We start from the raw sequence: 27,739 nt of genomic DNA on the forward strand, positions 1-27,739 counted from the left end.
ACATCTCCCACACTTCCTTTCTTTCAGGGCTGCAGCCTTAAAGGGGCAGCACCCCTTATTGAAGGGGGGTGTCTGGGGTGGCTCCATCCCAACCCTGTGGAGTTCGCTGGGCAGAAAGACCTTCCCCCTCCAGCTGGGATGGAGCCGCACCAGCGTTGCGCCTGGCTCCGAGGTGGTGTCCAGCTGGCTGAGCCTGTTTGCAGGGGTCAGGGTGGGTGGGAACAGACTGAGGGATGGGGGGGCTCCCTTTTTTAAGCAGTGGGGGTTGTGGCCGGGGTTTACCCCTCCCCAGAGAGGAAGGAAGGGAAAAGGAAAGAACTAGCAGGACGGGAGGAAGGAAGGAATGGGGGGGAGTGGCGAGTTCAGCTCTCAGGGGTGCGGGGGGGAAGCCGATTCTCCTTCCCTCTTGCCCTTTCTCTGGGCCAAGGCCACGTGCAGGCTCCTGCAGCTATTCCTGGGGCGGGAGGTGAGGGGGTCTGGGCCCCCTGGGGGAGAGCAAACCCCGGGAACAGGCCTGGGAAAGTGAGGGAGCAGCACCCTCTGGTGGACAACTGCAGTAACACGCTGGCCCCATGGGCCCATCTCACCCAGCATCCCGCCTTGGGAAGCAAACGCGATTCCGATGGGTCCAGCACAACTTTATTCTCTCAGCAGTGGTTCATTTCCAACCCCCTCCCTCCCCAAGACTGGGCCCCATTCATAAAGAGGGCCCCTCCCCCTTCCAGCCCAGAGTGGGGAACACCCGCTCCCAGCTCTAGGCCCACGGGTGCCGACGCCCCACAGAGCAGAGGCAGTCCAGCTGGTGCAAACAGCAAGTGGAGGGAGCCCTGCAGTGTGGGTGGGACCCCCCAGTTCAGGCACAGGGTAGGAAGCAGGGCCTGACAGAACTGAGCAGGGTCCGCCCAGGCACCCCGTTATTCAAATGCAGAATATGGGGGCCTGGGGCCTCTCTCAGACCCCAATGCTGGCTGCAGGGGTTCCCTGCTGTCTGCACACCAGGCTCAGGGAAGGGGGGGGGCTTTGCTCCCCAGGGGAGGCTAGCGGGAAGCTCCCACCCCACAGTGAATGCCAGACTGGGTGGGGAGGGGGGGGGGTCGGGAAGCTGCCATGGTTGAAGATCATGAACCCCCTCCCCAGTCAAGGGATGCACCCTCCCACTCAGGACCCCAAACAGGGAGCCCCCAGATTTCGCTTAAGGGAGGGACCAGAGTGAGAGTCAGGGACAGCCAGTCCCAGGCCAAAGGACCTTGCATCATCATAAGGGTCAATGAGAGGGTGTGCCCTATGATGAGGTGGGTGGGGCTTAATACAAGGGGGCGTGGCATTAGAGAAAGAGGGCTGGGCTAAGTCGCTGCATCCTGTATCCCACACTTGAGGTTCGCTGGGACAGCAAAATCTGCAGAGGATGAAAAAACAGACACATTAGACAGAGCGATAGGGGCCCTGGCCTCATCTACGCCCCCTGCCAGTCCTCAACTGGGATAACTCCACCCCCCGCTTTAACCACTAGACCCCCCACTCCCCTCCCAGCCCCGTGAGAGAACCCAGGCGTCCTGCCTCCCAGCCCCCCACTGCTCTAACCCACCAACCCTTCTCCCTCCCAGCCCATGGAGAGAACCCAGGCGTCCTGACTCCCAGCTTCACCAATTTGTTGGGGTTGAGGAAGGTTCAAGCTGTTCATCAGCTGGACAAAGGCCTCGCAGCTCTGGGTCAGTCGGGGGTTCAGGGTCCTCTCCTCCTCCACCGTGGACACCGTCTGGCCTGCAGGGGGCGCCAGGGGGCAGGTGAGAAACAGCACCAGCAGGGGGAGCCCCCACCCCTGCGGGCCCCCCACCCGGCTCCCTGGAGCACAGCGCCCCCTAGTGCCGGGCTGGGGCATCGGGGCCAGCCCTGACTGCCCCACTGAGCCCCGCCCCCTGCAGCACAGCGCCCCCTAGCGCCGCGCTCGGACTCACCCGTGTAGTCGTGGGCGGGGTAGATCAGACAGTCTCCGGGGAGCGTGAAGATTTTCTCGTGCACGGAGCGGTACAGGGTCTCCGGGGAGCCTGGGGGGCAGAGAGAAGTGGGGCCTGGTTACCATGGGGTGAGGGACACAGCCAACCCCCTGGCATGGCACCCCTGACATCCTTGGCACCATCTGGCCAAAGCTCCCTGGCATGGCACCCCCATCATCGCCCCAGCACCCACTGCCATCACCTTGGCAACCAGCAGCCATGTTCCCCAGGGCTATGGCGACTAGGAGGTGAACCCAGAGATGTTCCCTCCATCTCCATGGCAACTACCAATCACGTTCAAGAGATAACGCACCCCCCCACACCCCTCACCATGGCACCAGCAGGTCATGCCCAGCGGCTGTCACCATAGCCATGGCGGTTACCATCATATCAAAGGGATGCACCGTCTTGTCCCCACGGTAACCATTCACCAGCCCTCCAAGAACCCCCCCCCCCCCATCACCCCAGCTCGCCCTCACCCTGCTGGAAGTCGGTGCGGCCGCAGCCCCGGATCAGCAGGGCGTCCCCGGTGAAGGCCATGGTCCTGTCACTGAGCACGTAGGTCAGACAGCCGTCCGTGTGTCCGGGGGTGGAGCGGGTTTCCAGGGCCTGCAGACAGGGGGAGCCAGCGACATGACCTCTTCATGGGACCCAGGAGTCCTGGCTCCCAGCCCCCTACTCTGACTCCATTCTGCTCTGCTCCCAGAACTACGGAGAGAACCCAGGAATCCTGCCTCACAACCCCCCTGTTCTGACCCCACTCAGCTCCCACTCTGGGGAGAAACCCAGGAGTCCCGACTCCCAAGTCCCCCTCCCTCCACACACACATGCTCTAATCACTAGACCCCCCACCCTTCCAGAGCCGAGGAGAGAACCCAGGAGTCCGGGCTCCCAGCCCCAGTGCCCAGGTGACTTACGAAGGCCCCGAATTCCAGGGCGTGGCCCTCGCGGAGGAGGATGTCGGCCAAGGCCCCGCTGTCCTGGGAGATCACACTGCGGCAGCCTGGGAGCATCGTCTTCAGCAGCCCGGTGCCCGTGATGTGGTCTGCATGGCAGTGGGTGTTGGCTGCGCGGAGCAGAACCAGGGATTTACAGATGGGAACCTGACCCACTCCCCACCCGCCCCGCCAGCCGGTCCCTGCCCTGGGGCCGGATCAGGGCCGGTGCCCCCGAGAGGGGAAAGGCCCCGTGCCCCATTCTCCACCCCCTGAGCCAGGCGGTCCCTGCCCTGGGGCCGGATCAGGGCCGGTGCCCCTGAGAGGGGAAAGGCCCCGTGCCCCATTCTCCACCCCCTGAGCCAGGCGGTCCCTGCCCTGGGGCCGGATCAGGGCCGGTGCCCCCGAGAGGGGAAAGGCCCCGTGTCCCATTCTCCACCTGCCTTCCAGGGCTTCTCTCACCTGCGTACAGTAAGTTGAGGCCCAGCTCCCTCACCAGCTCCGCGTCCCGCTTGGCCGTCTCCAGAACCGGGTCGATCAGAACCGCCTCCTTGGTCTTCAGATCCGCGAGCAGGTAGGTGTAGGTGCAGCTCACGGGCTCAAAGAGCTGTGGAGGGGAGACCCAGTTAGCGCCGGCAGGAGAGTGGGGTCTAGTGGTTAGAGCAGGGGGCTGGGAGCCGGGACTCCTGGGTTCTACCCATGGTTCTGGTGCTATCCCTCCTGCCCCGTCAGTCATTCCCAGCTCCAGGCTCCCTTTACCCTGGGAGCTGGACAGGAAGTCAGGAGCCCCGCAAGCAGGGCGGGGAAGTTACAGCACCAAGGATCTGATCAGACCAGCAATAAGGCGGGCTGGGATTTCCTGACTGCCAGAGCGCCTTCTTCTGGGGAGAGAACCCAGGAGTTCCAGCTCCCAGCCCTGCCCCCCTGCTCGAATCACCAGCCCCCACTCCCCTCCCAGTGCCAGGGAGGGAACCCAGGAGTCCTGGCTCGCAGACCCGCCCCCGCTCTAACTACCAGACCCCACTCCCTTCCCAGAGCTGTGGAGAGAACCCAGGAGTCCTGGCTCCCAGCTCAAACCACCAGCCCCCACTCCCCTCCCAGTGCCAGGGAGGGAACCCAGGAGTCCTGGCTCGCAGACCCGCCCCCGCTCTAACTACCAGACCCCACTCCCTTCCCAGAGCTGTGGGGAGAACCCAGGAGTCCTGGCTCCCAGCTCAAACCACCAGCCCCCACTCCCCTCCCAGTGCCAGGGAGGGAACCCAGGAGTCCTGGCTCGCAGCCCCCAGGCCCGGCCCGGGGCTCACCTGCCGGAAGAGCAGCCCCTGGCGCTGGGCGCGGCGGGTGCAGTAGGGTCTCAGGGCCAGGGCGCGCCGGGCAGCGGCCGCTGCAGGGCGGCTCCGGGACAGCCACATGGCCGGGGCAGCGGGCGCTGCGCTGCTGCCAGCTGCGGGGACGGGCCCTTTAAATGCCAGGGGTTGGGGAGGACGGGAGGGGGCGGGGACAGGAAGCCTGGAGCCCTTAAAGGGCCAGCTGCACGAGGGGGTGGGGGCGTGGACATAGAGATGCCCCTGACACACGAGGGAAGGGTAACACACACACACGGGAAGGAGAACACAAACAGATACACACACAAATACACACACACTAGGGAAGGAGAACACAAACAGATACACACACTAGGGAAGGGTAACACAAACAGATTCACACACTAGGGAAGGGTAACACCCACACACAGAGACACGTGCGCAGAGACATGGAGTGCCACACATGTACACACAGGGATATAATTACACACAGGGTTCCAGATACACACACAAGTCCCTCTCATAGACACACACTCTCCCTGGAATACAATTATACACACAGCGGCCCTGGCACGTGCGCGCACACACAGAGATACAATGCAACACACACTGGGTTACACACATATCCAGAGTCCCCCTCTCTGTCTCACAGTGTACACAGGGTTACACTTACACACACACATGCAGCCACAGTGGGCTACAGTCCCGCTGGCACACCCCAGGTGCACCGAGAACAAGACACAAGCACTCACAGGTCAGCCTCTTTGGAAACACACACCCACACACAGTAAAGATTTACCCCTGCAACCTGTTAATTGCACTGCTTTGTTGCTGTAGGGTCTTCCAAGGACAATTAGCAAACACATGGAAGAGGGTACAACACTGGGCCCACAGCTACAGATCGAGTCCCCTTTAAATATGCAAATGAAGGTCGCAATCCCTATCCTGATTGGTCCATTCTGCAGGACAGCTCCCGGGCTGGTAGTTTCATTTCCTGTTCATCTTATTAACCCTACAAATGCCAGATATAGGGGAGGCCGCATCACCTAGCGGAAAGGGGTGGGGTGGGGTATGGAGCCAGGACTCCTGGGCTCTCTCCCCAGGGCTCTGTTAAGGCAGAGGGGTGGAAGGGGCGAGAGCCAGGGGCAGGGCTGGGAGCCAGGACTCCTGGGTTCTCTCCCCAGCTCGGGGAGGGGAGTGGGGTCTAGTGGTCAGAGCAGGGTGGGGGGCAGTGGGCAAGGACCAGGGGACTTTAACTGTCCCTATAGATTCTTGTCCAGCTGGTCTCTGCCCTTTGCCAAAGAAGCAGCTGAGATTAACCCTTCTCCTGCCAGCCCTTTCCTCCGGGACAGGCGCCCGCAGCCCACCTGGGAGAGGGTTAGAAACCCACGAAGCAGCTCAGCGCTGGGGGTCAGGATAGGGATATGGGGAGGGGGGGAGAAGTGACGACATTGTTTATTGTCTTGGCCATATGGACTTCGTTCCCAGGGCACAAGTCAGGACTCCAAGCCCGGCCCCTGGCTCTAAGTACTGGGTGTGAGCTCCAGTCGTTAAAAGGGTGTGGCAGGCCTGCCAGCCAGGACTCCTGGGTTCTCTCCCCGGCTCTGGGCGGGGAGTGGGATCTCATGGTCAGAGCAGGGGAGCTGGGAGCCAGGACTCCTGGGTTCTCTAGAGATGAGTGCATTCTGTGCAGACCCGTTGCCTGTTGGGTTCCCAGGGGGCATGAGGCAATCATTCCCTCCTGGCTACTAGGCCTGTGTGGGCTCTGGCAGGGGGATGATTTGGGGCCCCCGGGAGCAGGCTGGGAACCTGCTGTGGCAATAACATGGCTGGGTGCAGGGCTGAGGAGCCCGAGCCGCTGGGTGTGATGAGACGGTAACTCCTGCTGGGGGCTGATTATATCTGGGAGGGAGAAATTTGCCAGCTGGCAACCGATGCCATGATGGAGGGGGGAGGGAAAGGAACAGCGCCCAGGGGTCCTGGCTCCCAGCCCCCTGCTCTAACTACTAGACCCCACTCCCCTCCCTGAGCTGGGGAGAGAACCCGGGCGTCCTGGCTCCCAACCCCCTTCCTTTGCCCTTGCGGTGTAATTACAGTAGCGCTGAACTCTTCCCTCCTTTCAGCCATTTTGGGTGGTGACAGTCACCGTGGGCAGAACTCCCACGCAATGGAGTCCCCCTATCTTCTCAAGGAAGCCCTGGTCACTGGCCAGCCAGGCGCCTCCTCCAGCAATCAGCCTGATCTCTAGGATTTCACATCGTTGCTCCCCTGCTCCCAATCCTGCGTTTTTTTACTTTTCAGGAAGCAGCTGGCTGGGGAGCTCTAATGGGTTAGAGCCGGGGGCCAGGACTCCTGGGTTCTCTCCCTGGCTCTGGGAGGGGAGTGGGGTCTAGCGGTTAGACCGGGGTGCTGGGAGTTAACCCTTCTCTTCCCCCCACCCCCCACCACAGGCTGTTTTCTGTATTTTCTGCTCCCTCAATGATCTTTTCTGACAGAAATTAAAATAAAATGTCGAGTCAAAGCCACTGAGCAGAGGGAAACCCTACGATAATAAGCCAGCCTGTGCAGTGTCAGTTCTCAGGGCAGACCCTAGAATAAACAGCATGCCTGGCCGCCCAGCGCTCATAAGCAACCCTACAGCAATAACCCTAGGCGATGCAAACCAAGGTCTCCGGAGAGACCCCGCAATAAACAAACCACTCTGCCCAGTCACCCTCCACGGAGCAAGGGAGCGTGCATAGCCCCGGAGAGAGCCAACAGACAACACATTAGTGTCTGTAGCCCCAGGGCACGTGAGAGACCCTACCGTAAACAAACATACCAGTGTTCACAGGAGACCCTACCGTAAACAAACAGGGCTCTGCGGCCCTGGTGCTCACAGGAGACCCTACAATAAACAAACGAGCCCGTGTGACCCCAGTGGTCACGGAAGACCCTACAATAAACAAACGAGACCTTGCAGCCCCAGCATGCACAGGAGACCCTACAATAAACAAACTGGGATGCCCAGATACTCCACCATCAACAAACCATCCTGCTGCACAGCCCCGTGGTTCATGAGAGACCCTGGCCTGGGAGGGGAGACCGAGCCTGGAACAGCCTGCTGCTGGGACCTGCGGCGGGGGGGGGGCGGGGATGGACGCATAGAAAGAACAGCCACCGCGCGTTGGCACGATGAATTTTGTCCCTCGCCCGAGCTGGTGAGAGAAACCAGCGCGCGAAGGGGGAGCCCTGACGCGCCCCCATGCGGGCACTTGGTATAGCCCAGCGCTCGCTCCCTGCTCCTGGCCCCTCCCAGCGGCTGGGTTGATTCGGCCGCGTCCGGCAGCGGCTCCTCCCCGGTGGATTCTGCTGCGTCCGCCCCCTGTTCCCTGGGGATTCCCCCGCTCCCAGGGATTCCCCCCCCCGGGATATTTACCCCCCTTCCCGCTGGGATTTGCCCCCCTCCCTCACTGAGCCTCCTGCATTGTCCCCTCCCCCTGCTCTGCCCGGACTCCAGGGTTCTCTCCCCGGCTCTGGGAGGGGAGTGGGAACTGGGGGAGGGCTGGGAGCCCGGACTCCTGGGTTCTCTCCCTGGCACCAGGAGAGGAGTGGTGTCTAGTGGTTAGAGCGGCAGGGGGCTGGGAATCAAGCCCCAGAGGCAGGAATGGAACCCAGGAGTCCTGGGGGGCATGCGGGCCCCGTATAAGGGTGAACCTCCCCTCTTATGAAACAGGGCTCAGCCGCCCCTTGGGGGAGCTGAGAGCCTGCATGGCCAGGCTGACACATAGAAAATCCTAGGGAAATTAAATGCAAACGACCCCAGTTAACGCTTCATTACAGGGCTGAGATATTCCACGCCCCGCAGCTTATCCCACCCCGCCACCAGCTCTGCCCTGACAGTCTCAGACACGGGATTTTCCCTTCTCCCCTCTGCACGTCCCAAACCAACCAGAGCCAGGGCTCTTGATGGCCCGCCAGTCCTGCACCCTTTAGAGTAGGATCCCTGAGGAGAAAGCTGCCCGTCTACATACGTCTGTCCCATCTTTGTTACCCAAGATCAGAGCCGGGCGCTGCACAGACCCAGACTAAGATCAGCCCCCCCCCCATGTGCTCCATCCTGACCCACAGCGACCCACCCAATATTCCAGTGAGGAGATGAACTGAGAACAAGTCTTTGGGGGGAGGGCACTGGGAGGGGTATATGGCACAGGATCGAGGGGTAGGCGGGGTCTGATGTGGGGCTGGATCTGGGGGATATGTGCATGGTGGAATGGGAGGGAGAAAGCTATATAGATAGATGAGGTTGATGGGGGAGTGGGGATGTGGGGCTGGATTGAGGGTATATGGGGTCAGTATGTGGGGCTGGAAGCTCCCCAGGGTGTGTGTAGCCAGGTCCCCCTAACTCTGGCCCTGTCATAACCATAAGGGTAGCCTAAAATTCCTCCTTACCTGTAAGGGGTTAAGAAGCTCAAATAACCTGGTTGGTACCTGACCAAAGGAACCAATGGGGACAAAAGATCTTTTCAAATCTGGGGGGGCCTTTGTTTTGGGTTCTTTGCCTTGGTGTTCCTTTGCGCTTGAGACTAAGCGGGACCGGACATCAGTCCATGTCCTCCAAACCCTTCTGAACCAGTCTCTCCTATTACAGAAATTCTAAGTACAGCCAGGCAAGGTGGATTAGTTTCTCTTTGTTTTCTCAGCTTGTGAATTTTCCCTTTGCTGGAGGGAGGTTTATCCCGGTTTTGTTGTAACTTTGAAGCTAAGGCTCTGGGGTGGGGGGGTTCCTCTGTGTTTTGTGCATCGTTTGTTACCCTGTAAAGTTATCTTCCAACCTGACTTTACAGAGGGGATTTTTACCTTTTCTTTCTTTCTTTTTTTTTTTTTTAAAATAAAATTCTTTTAAGAAGGGATTGATTTTTTTTTTCAGTGTCCAAAGATCTAGGGGTTTGGGTCTGTGTTCACTTTGTAACCAATTGGTTAGGATATTCTCAAGCCTCCCCAGGAAAGGGGGTGAAGGGGCTTGGGGGGCTATTTTGTGGGAACAGGAATGCCAAGTGGTCCTTTCCCTGATTCTTTGTCTAAACCCCTTGATGGTAGCAGCATACTGTTCAAGGACAAGGTGGAATTTGTGCCTTGGGAAAGTTTTTAACCTAAGCTGGTAAAAATAAGCTTAGGGGGTCTTGCATGCTGGTCCCCACATCTATCCCTCAGAGTTCAGAGTGGGAAGGGAACCCTGCCATGGTGGCAGCGGTGGGCCCCATACGCAGCCCCGACAGTGCCCCGCTCCCTGCAGCTGCCTGCAGTGTGCCCATCACCCTGGGCCAGCGGGTCTGAGGGACCAGCTGGAGAAGGACAGAGACCAGTGGCTGGGGCGGGGGGGAGGAATATGACAGGTGAGCAGGGGATGGGGAGAGGTGAGCAGGGGGAATGGGGACAGGCGAGTAGGGGGAATGGGGGTGTAGGGAGATGGATGGAGGGAGAGAGGACATGGGATGGATGGAGGTATAAGGGGATGGGGGTATAGAGATGTGGGGCTGGGGAGCTGGAAGGGGGACTGGTGCCCAGAGGGATGATGGCCAATTGTAACACAAGGGTCAGTTTTGGCCCCGTTTGTATCTTGGGCCGGGTGTCAATGGGGCCAGAGCCCCAGCGGGCAGGAACTGGCCATCGCTCTGGTGACACTCCCTTTCTCATTCACAGCAGGGCATTTCCCCTGTGTAAATCCCAGCCCGGTTTTGCTCACCCCGATCTTGGGCTGAATCCGGCCCCCGAGACTGGATTCCCGCTTCTTGGGCCCAAATCCCACCCAGAGGACTAAACTCCAGCTGCTGCTGGTGACATGCAGGCCAGGCTGGACTATTGGTGCATGACAGTGAGGTGACGCCAGCGAAATGCCTGAGGGACAGCACCATGCGGACTGTGGGGACCGGGAAACCATCGATAATCGGTCAAATGACATCATTCATTGCAGGGCCTCGCTCTCGGCCGGGGTCTGCACAGCGCCCCGGCGCGAGGGGACCCCCGCTCTTGGCTGGGGTCTGTGTTTATTGTTGTACAATCTCTAATTTATAATATTATGTTAACTAACAATATGATAATACTTATAAATGATATAATTATCAATTACTACATTTTAAATGAGAGATTGAACAATACTTTATATTATAAATACATTATTTGTAATTAATTATAAATTAGATATTGCATATTATATATGTTAAACAATATTAATCATTTCTAATAAACAATTATATAACTAAATGATTACTACTATTTATCATTTATAACATTTTATATCATAAATGAGAAATTAGTAATAAATCAGGGACTATATATTAAACACTACTTTGTATTATAAATGATAAATTAGTAATTATTATAAATTGGGCACTATTCAGGATATATCAAAATACATTAGTAGTGAGACTAAGCTTTTATCAGGGATATTTTTAGTAAAAGTCGGGGACAGGTGATGGGCAAAAAAGAAAAGTTCATGGAAACTGTGACCTGTTCTTGAATTTTACTAAAAATATCCTGGACAAAATGGGGATCGGTGGGTCCCCACACTGCCTGAAGCGGGGCAGCTGAACTGGGGCTGTGGGGTGACCCTGCCCCCTGCAGCTCTGGGGGCCCACGGCGGCTGGGAGCTGGGGGGTTCCGCCATCGCAGCTGGGGGCTGTAGGGGCTGCCAGAGACGGTAGAGGTACCCCACAGCTCCCTGTCCCCGCGGGCAGCGGGGGACCCACAGCTCCCAACCACCGCAGGCTGAAGTCATGAAGGTTACTGGAAGTCACAGATTCCATGATGAAATCAATCTTATTAGTAATTATCAGTAATTATAAATTAGCAATTGATACTCACTCTTCTGTATTAAAACACCACTAATATTTTCTATTACAGATGATAAATGATTTGATTCTTCTCCTTGCCTCAGGCCCGTCTCCCTGGGGCTGGCTCGTCTCCATTCCCGTCTGTCTTGGAGCAGTTCCTCAGAAACGCTGCTGTTCATCGAAGCCCAGCTAGCGCTGGGTCTTCCAACCCAGCTTTTACCTGCCACGTCTAACTTGAACCCCCCCGTTTCCTGACTGTTCTTTCGATCTTCCAGCCCCCTGGCCAAACCGTCCAAGCCTGGATCCCCTCCGCGGTTCTAGAATTGGTGCCACCTTCCCCGAATTCGTTTGTTCCAAGCACAAATTCATCCTCGTTACCCCCAGGGTCCAGCTGAATGGGTTTATTACCATTCTCTGCAAGATCTGCACCGGTCACTTCCTCCGTTCCCAGCATTCGGAGCCATACACGCTGCAGGCCCAATTACCGACTCGTAGTTCTGACTTGTCACTGTGCTAGCCAGCCTCCTACCGCAGGTCACGCCTCACTCCTCTTTATGGACTCGACGCCTTTCCTGCTTCGAAGATCCTTGCTGAGTTCCCCATTTTCCTGCTGCGGGGACTGACCGCTGGCTGTAAGACTTTGCCAGAGACAGGATAACTGACCAATTGGTTGTGTTAATTATTAACATTTTGTTGTAAAACCCAGATTGCACGTTTAACGAACTCTGACAAGTCATGTTATACCTAGCCTTGGAAGGGGTTGTTTTTTTATCAGTAAACATCGATAAAAGTCAATTTCACCGCACCCATGGAAACTGATGGAAAAATCTTTCTGTTGATGATCATCAAAATGTCCGGATGGGCGACGTGAGACCAGCCCGGCTGGGGAATGGAGCGGAGCTGGATTTCAGGATATTTGCTTTGTACATGTCGACAATGTGTGTTTTAACAGGTATAAAGCTTTCACTTTTTAAAATCAACGTTTAGTCATTCAATAATTATTGTCTGACCTGCCCTGTTGCATGACTGCCCCATAACTTCCCGCAACAGTGAACATTTAAATCAGTAAAAAAATTTAAAATGCTTTAAAAATTGATATGTCAAAAATGATAAAACTCAAATTGTCAAGCCTAATTATACATTAACCATTAGTTCCTAATTATTAATAAGTATGAATTCTTACTATACATTCTCAACAGATCTTGGATGATAGATTATCAGTGATCAGTTACCAATTATTATAACCAGGTGACAATGTGTTGGGTACAAATCGATAGTCACGCAGTAAAATTAATCAGATGAAAGAATGTGACGCAAAAAAACAACAAAAATAACAAAGATAAATTGTGAACTGGGAAATTTCTGTAGCAGGTTAAAAAAAAAGTTGAGTAACAAAAATAACTTTACCCAGATTTTAATTTTAAACATGTAGGTGAAATTTAACCAATCAGCAAAAAGAATTGAGAGAAAGAAAATACTAAACAACAGAGTAAAAATAAATCACCCTTGAGGGGGATAAATAGCTGGGTAGAAATTTTGAGGTTTAAAAAAATCTGGCATTTGAGGGCTGGGTTTCTAGTGATGGGAAATTAATGCCCTAGGAGTTCATGGTCCATTTCATACTGGGGTGACAGATTTTCATTCAAAAGTCAATCCTGACCTGCAGCCCCCAGTTATCGCAGCCCTGAGATGCCCCCCCACAGCTCTGCCAGTGCCCCTCACTCCTGACCCGCAGCCCTCTGCACAAGTCACAGATGTTTTCTGGGTCCTGTAGGTTATAAGTACCCCAAACCCAACCTGCTGCTGCGGCTGGAAAGGGGATGAAACCATGGGGCAAGGTTGATCCCTGTTATAGAAACGTCTTCCAGTGTATTATATGCACCCCATGGGGAGGACAGGGCGGGGGGGGGGGAGGGGGGAAATTCGCTCATTTTATTTTTTGGTACATTAATCTAAAAAAAGTAATGACTCTGTCTGTCCATCCTCTGCTGGAGGGGCTGACTGCCCCCTCCCCCAATCTTACACACATCACCCCCTGGGAAGTCTTGAATTCCCCCAAAGCCCAACTTCTCCACAACACCCCCTGCCCCTCCGAAAAGGTTCCAGACTCCAGCTCAACAGGCCCCTCCCCGGTCTGTGAGTGCCCCTCAATTCCAACCCACAGCCCCCTGCTATAACAGCCCCGGGCTCCCCCCTCCCGGCTCCGTTCATGGACCTACCTCTCGGTCTCTGTCAGCCCTGCTATCAGCCCCACTGCTTCGTTTCTGCCACTCACTAGCAGCTGTGCGGTCAGATCAACACAAGGGGGCCATAGCTGGGCTCATTAACAGGTTTAATTAGGAAAGATACACACTGGCCATGCAGCAAAGGACAGGGCCCCCCAGGTGGTGTGGGGAGCAGCTGAACTGGGCTCTGGCTCAGGACCCCCACACCCTCTCTTCTCCCCCAGCTGGTCTGAGTCAGGAAAGCACTGTGGGGCACAAGAGAGAAAGTTCCCCTGCTGGATTCCCCTGCCCAGGCCAGACAGAACATGCGGAGACCCCCACCCCTGGCTACAGCTCAGAGGGAGAATGGATGGGTTATGACTCCATGGCTGGAGATGGGGGTCACGCAGACCCAGAGCAGCTGAGGGGTGGAGCAGTAGCTCCAGCCCCATTCAGGCCCAGAGAGCGAGATGCCTCCGCTCATCAAACACGTGTCCTGAGTTTCAATACAGAGGCCACTCTCTGAACCAGTGCGGGGGGGGGGGGGGGGGGCGTTCGAGTTCATGGCAGCAGGGCCAGTAGCTTTTCCGCAGCAGCTCCCTGGGGGATGTGGGTTTATGGGGGCACAGGCTCAGCAGCACATCTTCTTTCGAAGGACAATGTGGGGCCCTTTCAAAAAATCCCACTGGGACAAAGCAGGGTCCCCAGCATGCACCCTCCGCTGTGCTGTGTGGGAGGGAGCCCAGGACTTGCAACCTAAATTCAGTGTGGGGCCCAGGCCAGGGCCTCAGGGAGACCAGACCCACCCCCCTGTTAAAGGGAGTTTTTAAACCAAGCTTCACCTGAAAGCCCTTTATTTTGCTCAAAGAAAATGTTGTAGAAAAGAGCTCCCCCCCAAATACAAACAGCACCCCAGGATCTAGGGCAGGAGAAAGGGAAACCATGGAGACAGGCACACAGCAACCCTGAAACTGACCAGACACACCCACCTAGGTCCCTCCCCCCAGCCTGAAACCGACCAGGGAGAGAAGGAAAGTAACCAGCTTAATTTCCTTGCTCAGAGCAGTCAAATGGTAAGACCTGAACTCACCCACCGCCATGGCTCGGTGAAAATTCACGGTGCCAAGCAGTTCCTGGCTGCACCGTTCCCAGGGCGGTAAGGCAGGGAGGGAAGGTTTCCTGCATTTCATCTGGGTTTGTAAATTCTCCGGAGTTTAGCATCTAACCCCGCCCCGCGGGTTTCTCCCTCCCAGTCACAGACTCTGTCCAGCACAAGTCACCTGGGTTTAACTGAAAAGGGGGCCCACGCAGGTGAAGGGGACTGGACATGGGGGGTCCAGCGGATGCAGACACCCGTTCAAAGGGATGTGATTGTAGGGCGGGCGAACGGCGAGAAGCAGAGTCAATCCAGGATTAACCCAACAGGTGGAAACGACAGCGCTGGCGGAAAGAAGGTTGAGGGGATGGGTGGTGAGGGCGCCTCACAGATTCGGGGGAGGGGTATATTGAGGGGAACAGGGAGGAGGAGTCAGATCAGCTGCGGGGGGTGGGTACATGTGGGGCGGCCCTGCCCCGGCACAGAGCCCAGCTCAGCCCCTGCAGTTGACGTTGATGCGAACAGGAGGCTCAGGCAGGGGCTGGAACCGCCCCGCCCAGCGTGTCATCCGTACCCAGGTACACGGGGGGGCTCCCAGCCCCGAGTCTGCGCTGGGGGGGTCTGCGAGCGCCGCCCTATGCTTGGGGCACCACCACGTAGGGCTGGTGCGGGATGAGCCGCTGGCGCTGGTTGCAGGCGTAGATCCAGCGGGGGCGGACGAAGGAGAGGTTGGCGTTGTCGTTCAGAGCCTGCGGTGGGCGACGGCAGGGAAGTGAGGGCCACGCGCAGAAGAGCATCTGACCAGCCCCCCTGCTCTAAGCCCCTCGACCCCACTCCGCTCCCAGAGCTGGGGAGAGAACCCAGGAGTCCTGGCTCCCAGCTCCCCCTGCTCTGAGGCACTGGACCCCACTCCCATCCCAGTCAGGGACAGAACCCAGGAGTCCTGGCTCCAGAAACTCTAGCCTGCACCCTGCATTAAACACCCAAATGCGACAAACAGGTTAAAGGCCCCGTGTCCCGTTCCCTGCCCCACGGAGCCAGCCAGCCCCCTGCCCGCTCCAGGGGAGGACACGTGCACCTCATCCATTAGGGGTCGCTATTCTGGTGCTGGGGGGCAGGGGGAGAACGGGGGGAGCCCTCTCACCTCCTCGAAGGTGTCGTCCCACTCCTGGGCCGTGATGACGTAGTTCACCCGCTCGTTCATGTAGCCCTCCACCTCCCTGGGGGCAGGACGGCAGCATCAGTGAGAACCCCTCGCTCCGACCCACCGTCCGTCCCCCCAGCTCTGCCCGCGCCCCTCGCTCCGACCCGCGGGGCTCCCCCCCCAGCTCTGCCCGCGCCCCTCGCTCCGACCCGCAGCCCCCGCGGGGCTCCCCCCCAGCTCTGCCCGCGCCCCTCGCTCCGACCCACCAATCGATTATAAAGAATTGCTCGCTGAACACAGATGTGTGTCCAGCACAGAGATGCAGCGGTCTCTAGGGTGGGGCGCGGAGGCTGTTTAACAACCTCCCAGAAACAGATCATGCCTAGGACAGCAGCGAAGGAGAATTTTATAACTACAAAGGGGACTTCGGGAGCTACCCCCAACCAGCAGGATTTCACCCCTCACCCGCTGAACGCCGTGATGTAGCGATTCAGGAGGCGTCGCTCCTGGGAGGGGAACTCGCCATAGAGGAAAAAGCGTTTGCCCACGAAGAAATCTGGAGGAGGAGGAAAGGGGTCACGTAAAGAGCGGGATGCTCGAAAACCGCTTGGGCGTCTCCCTGTCAGAGTTGTATGGTGTTCACCTGTGGGACTCCCTGCCGCAGGATATTAAGAATCTCCTTCATGTGTTCTACTCAAACTCACTGTTAACAGCGGTTACCCATCCCCTAGAGGAGACAGGCCCCGTGCCCCATCGTCCCCCACCCAAGAGAGCCAGTTCCCCCCATGGGGCCGGATGGAAGCCAGAGGTCCCTGGAAGGGAAAGGTGCCATGTCCCACCACACATACCAGGAAGCTCCGGGATGGGCTGATCTGGCTCCTCCTCTACATCTGTGTTCTCATCTGTAGACCCACCATAGGGGTCGTCATCAGGGTCCGGAGCTGCCTCCCGACCCGCTTGCTGCTTCTTGCGGTGCTCCTCCTCCACCCTACATCAGGGAGTGTGGGTCAGCCAGGGGGTGACACCCCTCCCGCTCCTCTGCTGAAGCAACGGAACCCCCTGCCCTACCTCATCTCCATCCCCCTCCCAAAGCCAGGGAGAGAACCCAGGCATCCTGGCTCCCAGCCCCCCTGCTCTAATCACTACACCCCACTCCCCTGAGCTACAGAGAGAACCCAGGAGTCCCTCCCCAGAAAGAGCACCGGGGGGGAGGCGGATCTCCCCCTGGGGCCCTTTTCCCATCCCTCCTGTCCCCACCCCCTCTCTGGATCAGCCCCCATGGCCAAGGGGCACTCGCCCCAACTCACCGGGGGCCAAGCTCTGCTGTACCCACCTCCTCAGCTCATCGTCTGTGTCGCCGGAGTCGCCCTCCCCGCTGTCTCTCGCCCCTGGAGAACAGCACGGGAAATCAGTCCCAGCCACCCCACAGCATTGTGGGATACCTCCCGGGGCAGGGAGCCAGGACTCCTGGGTTCTCTCCCTACCTGCGGGCTCCCCGCTGTCCGTGGAGGCCGGGGAGCTCTCCCCCCCGGCCCGCGAGTTGCCGGCGTTGGCCCAGGATGTGCCGGGCTCTGTCTCCTCCCCCGAGGACTCACCCTGAGGCGGCAGAGCCCTGGCAGGTGCCTTGCCCTGGTGGTTGGAGCTAGGCAGCCCGGCTCTCTGCAAGAGAAAGGTCCGAGGGGGGGGTCTGTGCAAGGTGGTGTAATGGGGGCAGGGCAGGGGCTTGGGAAGCTAGACCCCACCCCCCTCCCAGAGGTGGGGAGAGAACCCAGGAGTCCTGGCTCCCAGCCCCACCCCACTCCCCTCCCAGAGCCAGGCCCTGCGCCATCTGATGCCCCCTACCTGTCGGGGGGAGGGGGTCTTGCGGGGCCGGGCGGGCGGCTCTTCCTCACTCTCCTCTTCCTCCTCGCTGCCCGAGGCAGGCGGACCATCCATCAGGTACCTGCCCAGGGACACCCCTCGGTTATCCCCTCAGCCAAGCGCTGCTCCCCAGCCCCAGGGAGATCCGACTATACCCCCTGGAGCCCCCCCACCCCCCTGCAGTCCCCTACAACAGGACTGAACCCCCTGGGCTCCAGCCATCACTGATTGCCCCCCCCCATGAATGACCCCCCAGCACCCTCCCCCACCAGTCTTGCTCCCCATCTGACCCCGATAGCATATAACCCCCCAAGCCCCAGCCAGTGCTGACACCTCCTGGATGGCCCCCCAGACCCACTGGATGTAGGGTGCCCCCTCCTCACCGTTTGCAGGGCAGGTGCCGCCGGGCCCGGTGGCAGTCCAGCACCCACTCTTTCCGCACAATGGTGCCCCCGCGCCCCTTCACCTGGCTGTACTTGGGGGTGTTGGCGAAGGCACAGCTGGGGGAGAGGGAAGCAGAAGGGAGATCAGAGAGAGGTAGATCAAGGCATCAGGACTCCTGGGTTCTTTCCCCAGCTCTGGGTTGGGAGTGAAGTCTAGTGGTTAGACGGGGGTACCTAGATGAGGCGGGTGCTGTCGGGGGTCCAGTTGGGCTGGCCGGGCGGTACCAGCCGGGCAGGGGCAGGGAGCCGGCAGTACCAACGTGAGGTGGGTGCTGTCCGGGGTCCTGTCGGGCGGTACCAGCCAGGCGGGGTGGGGAGGGGAGCCGGCAGTACCGATATGAGGTGGGTGCTGCCAGGGGTCCAGTCCGTCTGGCCGGGCAGGGAGCCGGCGGTACCCACATGAGGTGGGTGCAGTTGGGAGTCCAGTCCGGCTGGCTGGGCAGTACCGGCCTGGCGGGTGCAGGGAGCTGGCAGTACCTACATGAGGTGGGTGCTGTCGGGGGTCCAGTCGGGCCGGTACTTGGCGCCCATCTCCAGCGCCTTGTCCCGCAGCTCGGAGCGGAAGGGGTTCTGGAAGCCGCTCAGCACGAAGACCGTCCCCTGCAGGAGCCTATGAAAATCCTCCCCTGCCCCCTCCGGCGACGGCTCCTTCGGCTGCTTCTTGTGGGCCGGCAGCCTGCTGGGGGGTGGCTCTGGGGCTGGGGGAGGACAATGGGGGGGGTTCATGATAACACCCACCTACTGGGACACCTGAGCCAACTGAAACACTCGGCCAAATGAGTGACAGATCTGCCCTCCCCTCCTTACACTGTACCCCGCCCCCCCTTTCTCTGGCCCTTAAGGTACCAACAGACCTCGACCCGTCATACTGTAGACCCATCATACTGTATACTATGGAGAGAGCTGGGGAGAGAACCAGGAGTCCCCTCTCACCTTTGGGCTTCTTGGGGGCTGGCTGCATGGAGTGGGGGGCCTCGGGGTCAGGCTTCCGAGCAGAGGGGGGGACCGAGTTCTCCTTGCTGAACTCAAACTTCCTCTTGGTGGGAGCCGGATCCTGAGGGAGAAGAAGTGGATCAGGAGCGAAAGATAAACAACTGGTACGATCAGCATTGGATTCCTGAACGCAGCCACCACTGCGGGGGCTGTTTATACAGGGACCCCTCACCGGGTGCTGAGATGCGGCAGCTTTAAGACAAAACGTGAAGGAGAACCCTGTACCCAAGCAAATCTGCAATGCAGCAGATTGTGGGTACCAGAATGCAGTCCCCAGTGATGGGAGCCGGCCCGGACGCCAGGGTTCACATAGATGACTACATTCCCAGGCCAGCAGGGCCACCTGTGCCCGTCAGCCCGTTCCAGACAGCCCAGGCCAGAGACCGGCCCCCCAGTCACTCCTAGGGTCGATCTTACCAAGGAACCCCGTCTCAACTGAGAAACTGCCCGGGATGGAGAATCCCCCGCGCCCCTTGGGCACTTGTCCCAATGTTTCATTGCCCTCCCTGGTGAGCACTGATGCCTTATTCCCAGGGTGAATAGAGACGGGATCACAGCTCCCGGGAGCCTTCCCTGGGTTAAACCGAACGGGTCAAGTGCCTGGTGTCACTTGCTCTGCGGGGAATTTTCAAGCCGTTCTTTGTTCTCGCGGCTCTTTGCCCGGGTTCCAGCAACCCCCACCACCGCGAGGGCTGCGCCCGGCTGAGAGGACTGTACCTTGGGGGAGGCTGCAGCGCGGCTCGGGGAGGTCCTGGCGGTGGGTTTCTCTGCAGCGGGTGGGGAGGGGGAGGAGGCGGCAGCGCTGGGTGTACTGGCCTGGAGGGTGGCCACAGCGTAGCTGGGGGACGGTTCCTCCGTCTGCGGGGCTGCACGGGAGAGCAGACAAGAGATGTCGCAGCCACAAATCACAGTAGCAGCCCGCGGAGCCAGAGCTAACCAGACGTACCACAGAGGGCAGGGGACAGCCCCTGGAAACCAGCATCTCTGGGTAACCTAGGCAGACGGCCAGCACACCCAGCTGTGGAGAGAACCCAGGAGCCCTGGCTCCCAGCACCCACCACTAGACCCCACTCCCCTCCCGGAGCCGGGCAGAGAACCCAGGAGTCGTGGCGCCCAGCCCCCACCCCATTCTATCCCACTAGACCCCCCCCCCTCCAGGGGTTCATGGTACCTCTGGGTGGTGTGAGAAGCGGTTTGCTAGCTCGGCTGAAGAACAGGGCCCCGGGCCTCATTGAGGCAGAACTGCTGTCTTCGTCCTTCACCTTAAACTGGCCCAGCTTGGTCACCTTCTGTACGGAGAGAGATGCACAGGGCTGGGCTAGTTCGGGCTGCGGGTCGGGCGTGAGGGGCACCGGCAGAGCTGGGGAGGGGGGAGCCCAGGGCTGGGCTAGCAGGGGGCTGCAGGTAAGGAGTGAGGGGCACTGGCAGAGCTGAGAGAGGGGAGGGGGGAGTCCATGGCTAGGCTAGCAGGATTGAGGGGCACCACCAAAGCTGTTACTCACCGGGGAGGCAGATTTTGATTGGGTTTCGTTGTTTTCGGGTGGCGAGTGGAACTTCACAAAAGACAGCCCATACGCTAGGGTCTATGGGGAGAACAGCCAAAAGAAAGTGACCCATTGGCAGAGCTGGGAAGAGAACCCAGGAGTCCTGGCTCCCAGCCCGCCTCCCCTGGTCTAACCACTAGACCTCACTCCCCCCGCCCCCGCCGAGACACCCTGTACCCCATGTTAGGCACTTTTATAAGGTTATGAAATATTTGGTACAAAGTCTGCTTTGTGAGCTATCATTTAAAAACTCATCATTTGCTGAACATCACTGTCCTTTTAAAATGTGTGTAACAGTGTGTGTAAAGCTACGTACTTTTACTATACGATGTTACTAAAATATGTTAGGATTCTGGGGAGCACCCACAGACTAGCTCTTCAGAGACCACAAAGGACAGAACAATACCCCACCAGGTGTTAAGAAACTATCAGCTGGGTAGGCGGCCGTTCTCTGGCAGGGGGAAGGTGTGAGTAAGAAATGTACATTTCGCCCCAGAGATGGTTCAAGCCTCACGTACACAAGGTGTGGGGTAATCCTCAGGGGGGAGGGGGTAAAGGAATGAAACAGTGGCTTCTACCTCACCTCTCCCATCTCTCTGCTCATGACATCAGTGTATTCCCTGGAAAGACACTGAACCAAAGTGGGGGATCCCAGGCTGAAAGGAAATCCAGCCTGTGAAATCTACCACAAACTTTTGGCAAGAAAAACCCTTTTTTGCTTTTAACTCCACTCAGGGGGTAAATTAGGCAGTAGCTTGCGTGCTTATTTCCTGTCATTTTTCTTTGCACCCCATTCTGGCTTTTACGTCTCATCACTTGTAAGCGATTGGAATCAACCTTTCAGCAGGTAAAAACCTTCTCAAATAGTTTCATCCAAAACAGAGTGTTTGGAGCGAAGTGTTTGGGAACCTCCACTTGGCTGGTGCACAATACCTTCCCTTTGATGGGATTTCTATGAGCTCGTGCTGTCCAGGAGGGTGCTGGGCAGTACAAAACGCACATTTCTGGGGGACAAGGCCGGGACTAAGGATTTGCGGGTGCTGCCCAGTGTGTAATTGAGGAATGGCTGGGAAAGTGTTCCTGTAACTCAGCTCGGGGTGACTTTGCACGCTGCAGGCTGTGTGAGAGGGCCAGGACTGGTGGCAAAGCAATGTCAAAGAGACCCAAGGGGACACAGCTGTTCCCCACTCCAGACTGTACCCTGGGGAACATCACACCCACCCCGCTTGAGCGGGTCGCACTGACAATGGATCACGACGTCACCACTGTTCTGCACTGCCCGCTTTCACTCACCCACGTGTAATCCCTTCCACCCCTGCCTGGCCAGTATGCGAGGGGTCCCCAGACCAGGCTGTACTGCGGAGGAAGGTCCCAGGGTCGGGAGGGGTCCCACCTTGGTGTAGGGCTGGGTGCAGACAATTTTCACCCGGTCCCATTTCTTCTCTGCTGCTGCCTTCACCAGCTTGTCCGGGCCGAACATCCGGACCCGGTTGAGGTTGGTGCCAGCCTTGCTCTCCGAGGGCGACATGAAAGACGAGGTGACCAGCAGCACCTTGCGGGGTGGGGGGGGGGGGGAAGAGGGAAGAGAGCCCGGGTTAGAGAAGCCTCTGCAAACCCCTGACATCCCCCCACCCCAAATCCTGTCGTTGCCACAGTCCTAAACAGTTAAGCCCCCTGCCGTCGCTCAGCTGGGCCCCACCCCACAGGGCTCACTGAACCAGGTCAACCCCTCTGCCCCCCACCTTAGACCTGGGAGTTCCCCAAAGCTCAGCATGCGCTGCTTCCTCCCCCTCACCTCGTAGTCCTGCTCGCTGGGTGAGGCGGAGCTGCCGGCCAGCACCTCCACGAAGGCTGAGCCCTCGTTGCCCACGTCGATGCTGTGGATCCGCTCCTCCTTCTCGAACTGCCGCAGGTGGAAGGGGAGAGAGTCAGGGGCCGGGGATGCGGTGCCCACCCAGGGCCCATTCCCAACCCACTCCGGGAACCAGGAGTCCAGGGTCCCCCCTACACCCTAGTCTCCTCCCAGGGACAGAACCCAGGAGTCCCGGCTCCCCCTTGCCCCCGCTCCCTTCCAGGGACAGAACCCAGGAGTCCCGGCTCCCCCTTGCCCCCGCTCCCTTCCAGGGACAGAACCCAGGAGTCCCGGCTCCCCCTTTCCAGGGACAGAACCCAGGAGTCCCGGCTCCCCCTTTCCAGGGACAGAACCCAGGAGTCCCGGCTCCCCCTTGCCCCCCCCCCTTCCAGGGACAGAACCCAGGAGTCCCGGCTCCCCCTTGCCCCCCCCCCCTTCCAGGGACAGAACCCAGGAGTCCCGGCTCCCCCTTGCCCCCCCTCCCTTCCAGGGACAGAACCCAGGAGTCCCGGCCCCACGGGGGGGGGGAGAGGAGGGGGAGCTCACCTGCAGGATGACCGACAGCTGCTTCTCGCCCGCCTGCGCCGCCTTCCACTTGCGGTAGGTGTCGGCTTTGAGCAGGTTCTCGGCGCAGTGAGTCTGGGGAATGGGGGTGGTCAGGGGGGCGAGACACCCCCAAGGATGGTCTCTTCCCCCCCCCCAGGAATGGTCTCTCCCGTCCCGTCCCCCCCCGACAGGGAATGGTCTCTCCCACTCAGCTCTCCCGCCCCCCCCACAGGGAATGGTCTCTCCCGTCCCGTCCCCCCCCCGACAGGGAATGGTCTCTCCCACTCAGCTCTCCCGCCCCCCCCACAGGGAATGGTCTCTCCCGTCCGTCCCCCCCCCCACGGGGAATGGTCTCTCCCGTCCGCCCCCCCCCACGGGGAATGGTCTCTCCCGTCCCGTCGTGGTCTCGCCGACCCAGACCTGACCCCCCCCGCCCCGCCCCCGGGAATGGCTGCCCCGCACCGGGTCGGCGCTGCTCGCGGACACCACATGGCGGACCCCGATCTCCGGCATCCCCGCGCGCCGCCGCCGCCGCCGCTGCCCCCCCGCCCGGAAACAAAACTCCGGCGCCCCCGGAAGCGAAACCGCTCTGCGCCGCCCGCTCCGCTCTATGTGGGCTCGGCCCTCCGAGCCGCTCTGCGCAGGCGCCGTTGCCCAGCGAGGGATTGTGCGCGTGCGCAGCGCCCGATCTCGCCCGAGCAGCGGAGCGCGTGCGTGGTTCCTTCGCGCCTCTTTCGCCCGGTCCCCGCTCGGTCGCGGCGCATGCGCCCCGAGTGCTGCTTGCGGCTCTTACTAGGGCGCATGCGCCTTGCCCTCGTGCAGCCCGCTCGCACCTGTTCCACCTCCTGGCGGCGCAGAGGTGAAGTCGCATCAGAGCGCGACATGACGTCATGCTGTGGCGCACGCGGCCCCAATTTTAGTTAATTGTGGTGTCTTAGTGACTGATAATGACATCATCATGACATGACATCATCAACATGAGCAGTCTTCCTGGTGTAACATCATCTGCGGTGACATCATCAGCCTATGACACCACATCACCAAGTGGTGATGTCATCAGCCCCATGGTGTGATGTCATCAATATGTGCAGACACCTGGATGTGATGGCCTGAGAATGTGACATCATCAAAATAGGCAGACATTATGATGTGACATCATCATGGGGCTGTCACGGGGTCCCCGGGCGTTTCTCGGGAACTGCTCCCTGCGAAGCCGGGCAGGACTCTGGGAGCAGCCTGTCCCCAGGGCAAGAAGCTTCCCCGGCTTCCCCCTTCCTGCGTCTGACCTCGGAGCATTCAGCGTCGCCTGCCCCACCGTGCGCTTCCTGCAGCGAATCTGCCCAGGCAGGGTCCTGGGGCAGCCAGAGGGTCCTGCCCCCCAACTCCACAGTCAGACGGGACTCTCAGCCAGGCGGGAAAACAGAAGGTTTATTAAACGACAAGAAGACAAGCCTTTCCCCTGCGCCCCAAGCCTGCAGAGACCGACTTGCTCCAGCTGCCTGGCACCTGCCCTGCCCGATGCTCCTCCTCCGGCCTTTGTCTCCCTTCTGGGCCGAGAGACACCTGGTCGCATCCCCCTCCTGGGTCTCAGGTTACGAAGGGGCAGCCACAGCATCCATGCAGGCAGCTGGAGCAGCCCTCGCAAAAGTCACCCGCTTATTCCCACCACCCAGACATTGGTGCAATACATAGGGAAACAGAGGCACACACAGCATTCATGCAAAACAGTAAGACTCACATAGGCTCACGTAGGCCCCACTTTGCAACATCTCTCCCCTCTTCGAGACCGAACTGAGCGGGGTTTCTTTAGCCAGTGACCTGGGGAAGTTCAGGCCCCGCTCTCCGGGACAAAGCATCAGCTATAACATGTGCACTCCCCTGAACATGGACCGCCTCCATCTCAAATTCCTGGAAGGACAGACTCCACCTCAGGAGCTTGACGTTGGCCCTTCTCATCTGGTGCAGGCACGGTAGGACAAGTGGTCCGGGTACACAGTGAAGCGCCACCCAAACAGATCCGGCTGCAGCCTTTCAGGAGCCCACTCCATGGCCAGTCACGTCTCCTCTATGGCCGCAAAGCCTTGCTCCCGGGGCAGCAGCTTCCTGCTCAGCTACTTGATGGGGTGTTTCTCCCCCTTTGCATTGGCCTGCCTTGGCACCGCACCCACCGGCAGCCAAGCTCCACCCCCGCCTCGCCTTCCCCCACAAGCGTGCTGCGTTCCCGCTCCTCCCCCTCCCTCCCAGCTCTTCCCGCCCCCTGCTGCCTAACAGCTGTTTGGCGGCGCTTAGGACTTTCCCAGAGGGAGGAGGAGGAGCGGGGACACGGCATGCTCAGGGGAGGATGCGGAGAAGAGGTAGGGCAGGGGCGGGCACTTGGGGGAAGGGGGTGGGGTGAGGGTGGTGCAGGGATGGGAAGAAGAGGGACGGGGGCGGGGCCAGAGGCAGGTGTGGGGGTTGAGCACCCACTGGGCAGAGGGGAAGTCGGCACCTATGCCCCACTGATCATGGACTCACAGGCCTGTGCTCTGTTCGCTGCCCATGATCCCTGGGAGGAACCCCTTCAGTGCGACAGCCCTTCTCGGGGGTCCACTCTCTCTTGGGGTTAAGCCATAGGCTCCTCCACCTCCTGGAACCGCACCTCTTGGAGCCTTCAGCACGCCCATCTCCCGCTAATCCCCCTTCGTCTTACTGCTCCCCAGTGACTAACTGCAGGATGGTCTGTCCGTGGGGTGCAGTTGATCCCACCACTGCCACCAGGTGGCATGGAGTCATTGGGGTGATGCTCTGGAACTATTCCCTACAAAGCCAGTCAGGAGTCTGTGGGAGCCTCTTCTCTCTGAGCATGCTGTTTCAAGGGCAAAAAGCTCTGAGCTTCCTGGGTCTGATCTCGGAGTATTCAGCATCCCCTTCCACACCGTGCGCTTCCCGCAGTGAGTCCACCCGTGGCGGAGCTTCTGGGGGAGCCAGAGGGCCCTGTTGTGACGAAGTGGGACTGTTCTTAATGTTTCCTCTGAATAGTGTGGGGGTGCCTCAGTTTCCCCTAGGCAGTTCTTAAGTATCTAGGGGGTGGGGTAAGGGTGTCTGATCATTGCAGAGCCCTAGAGGGCAGGTGTGTGCAGGGGTCTGGAAACAGAGAATGGCCGACACCCTGTTTCCTGGCCACTGATGGCCTGGGCCCTTCCCCCCTGCAAGGTGAGAGCTGAAGGGTTGGAGAACAAAGGAATCAGGTGACCTCCTGGCCCGGGAAAGGGACAAAGCCCAGAGGAGGAGGGGCTGGAGGGGGAGGGAGTTTGGGGCTGGCTGGGACATGGAGTGAAGGGCAGATGGGGTTGTCTGGCTCACTGCCCCCCAAAATGGACCCAGCTGAGGGGTCCCGTTCTCTGCACCTGCAAGCTCTGTGTTAGACCATGTCCCTGTCGTCTAATAAACCTTCTGTTTTACTGGCTGGCTGAGAGTCCCGTCTGACTGCAGAGTTGGGGGGCAGGACCCTCTGGCTTCCGCAAGACCCCGCCTGAGCGGACTTGCTGTGGGAAGCACACAGAGGGGCAGAGGAGGCTGAATGCTCCAAGGTCAGACCCAGGAAGGTGGAAGCCGTGTGAGCTGTGTGTCCTGCAGACAGGCTGCTCCCAGAGCGGAGACTTCCCCAGAGTCCTGACTGGCTTCATGGGGAGCAGGTCCAGAGCATCGCCAAGGGACTCCGTGACACCTGCACCCCAACTCCGCACTCACACCTGACTCTCAGCCAGCCGGGGAAACAGAAGGTTTATCCGTCGACAGGAACACAGCGTAGGACAGAATGTGTTAGCACAGAAATCAGTGACTTTAAGCTAAGTCCATCTTGGGGGGACAGTCCTCCCCCTGAGCCCCAAGCCTTCCGAGACCAACTCGCTTCCAGGTGCCTGGCGCCTGCCCTGGCCATTGCTCCTCCTCCGGCCCTTGTCTCGCTTCTGGGCCGAGAGTCACCTGGTCGCATCCTCCTCCTGGGTCTCAGGTTATGAAGGGGCAGCCACAGCATCCATGAAGGGAGCTGGAGCAACCCCCACAAAGGTCACACGCGCTTATTCCCACCACCCAGACATTGGTGCAATACACAGGGAAACTGAGGCACAGCCGGCATTCATGCAAAACAGAAAGACTCACATAGGCTCACGTACAACATAACAAGGGGAAATCCCCACTTCGTCACAGGGGCACAGTGCATGCAGTGACATCAGCCTGATGTGACATGACATCACAGGCTGGTGACATCATCCAGATGAGCAGACGTGATCAAAATGGCCCCATCCCAGTACGCCGTCACCATGCCAACAGCCCAAGGCCCTCATGGCAGCAGTGTCCCTGTGGCACAGTGGCGTTACGGTGGTCCGGCAGCACGATGACAGCATCGTTAAGGGACATCGCCATCACGTGACATCACCTGGGGTTGATGGGCTGGGGCAGGTGGTTGGGAGGGATGTGAGGGTGTCTCTGGCTGAGGGTGTGGGCTCTGGGGTGGGACTGGGGATGAGGGGGTTGGGGTTCAGGAGGGGGCTTTGGGCTGGGACCGAGGGGTTCGGATTGCGGGAGGGGGCTCAGGACTGGGGCAGGGTGTTGGGGCATGGGAAGGGGTGAGGGTTGCAGGCTCTGGGTGGCGCTTACCTCGGGTGGCTCCCAGAAGCGTATCTGGCTCCCAGGCGGAGGCGTGGCCAGGTGCGCTACCCCCATCCGCAGGTGCCGCCCATGCAGCTCCCATTAGCTACAGTTACAGGCGGTCCCCGGAGACTCTCCAGTCTGTCTTGTCACCCAACTAAACTGGGCTTAGTGACCAGTAATCACTTACACCAAAAATCACCCCACAGAAGGTCACTTCCTGAGATCAATTGGTGCCCTAGATCCTACACCAAAGACAAGGCCTGCTGCAAATCCTGTAATAAACCATCTAATGCATGCCTGACTTGTAGTGATCTGTCGATTCGAAGTGGCTTCCAGGGTGGGCCCAGGGGTCACCCTTGGGGATCTCGGCCTCAGTTTAG

At 59.0% G+C, this 27,739-nt stretch overlaps 2 protein-coding genes across 7 annotated transcripts; both read right to left on the reverse strand.

Moving 5' to 3' along the window:
• Positions 1-362: 362 nt before the first annotated feature.
• LOC140902992 (persulfide dioxygenase ETHE1, mitochondrial-like) lies at positions 363-11,545 on the reverse strand. Of its 3 annotated transcripts, none has more exons than XM_073323583.1 (7): positions 4,234-4,401; positions 3,392-3,536; positions 2,912-3,060; positions 2,474-2,603; positions 1,956-2,045; positions 1,645-1,761; positions 363-1,396 (listed from the first exon to the last, which is right to left on the reverse strand). In XM_073323583.1, the coding sequence occupies exons 1-7, from the start codon at positions 4,339-4,341 to the stop codon at positions 1,344-1,346; spliced, it is 792 nt and encodes a 263-aa protein (XP_073179684.1). In that variant the 5' UTR covers positions 4,342-4,401; the 3' UTR covers positions 363-1,343. The 3 variants fall into 3 exon arrangements, with proteins under 3 accessions (XP_073179684.1, XP_073179686.1, XP_073179687.1); XM_073323585.1 differs by lacking the exon at positions 4,234-4,401 and adding an exon at positions 11,454-11,545 and having other exon boundaries at positions 364-1,396; XM_073323586.1 differs by lacking the exon at positions 4,234-4,401 and adding an exon at positions 7,264-7,282 and having other exon boundaries at positions 364-1,396.
• A 1,815-nt stretch (positions 11,546-13,360) lies between these two features.
• Positions 13,361-23,420, reverse strand: XRCC1 (X-ray repair cross complementing 1). Of its 4 annotated transcripts, XM_073323580.1 has the most exons (17): positions 23,190-23,414; positions 22,728-22,820; positions 22,125-22,232; positions 21,723-21,881; positions 20,288-20,368; positions 19,957-20,074; positions 19,503-19,651; positions 18,726-18,846; positions 18,274-18,490; positions 17,733-17,849; positions 17,332-17,431; positions 16,974-17,148; positions 16,823-16,877; positions 16,338-16,477; positions 15,955-16,045; positions 15,490-15,565; positions 13,361-15,094 (listed from the first exon to the last, which is right to left on the reverse strand). In XM_073323580.1, the coding sequence occupies exons 1-17, from the start codon at positions 23,238-23,240 to the stop codon at positions 14,981-14,983; spliced, it is 1,965 nt and encodes a 654-aa protein (XP_073179681.1). In that variant the 5' UTR covers positions 23,241-23,414; the 3' UTR covers positions 13,361-14,980. The 4 variants fall into 4 exon arrangements, with proteins under 4 accessions (XP_073179681.1, XP_073179680.1, XP_073179682.1 ...); XM_073323579.1 differs by having other exon boundaries at positions 16,823-17,148; positions 23,190-23,417; XM_073323581.1 differs by lacking the exons at positions 13,361-15,094; positions 15,490-15,565 and having other exon boundaries at positions 15,957-16,045; positions 16,797-17,148; positions 23,190-23,420.
• Between the last annotated feature and the right edge of the window lie 4,319 nt (positions 23,421-27,739).

Source organism: Lepidochelys kempii, chromosome 24 (assembly GCF_965140265.1).
Source record: "Lepidochelys kempii isolate rLepKem1 chromosome 24, rLepKem1.hap2, whole genome shotgun sequence".
Lineage (NCBI taxonomy): Eukaryota > Metazoa > Chordata > Testudines > Cheloniidae > Lepidochelys > Lepidochelys kempii.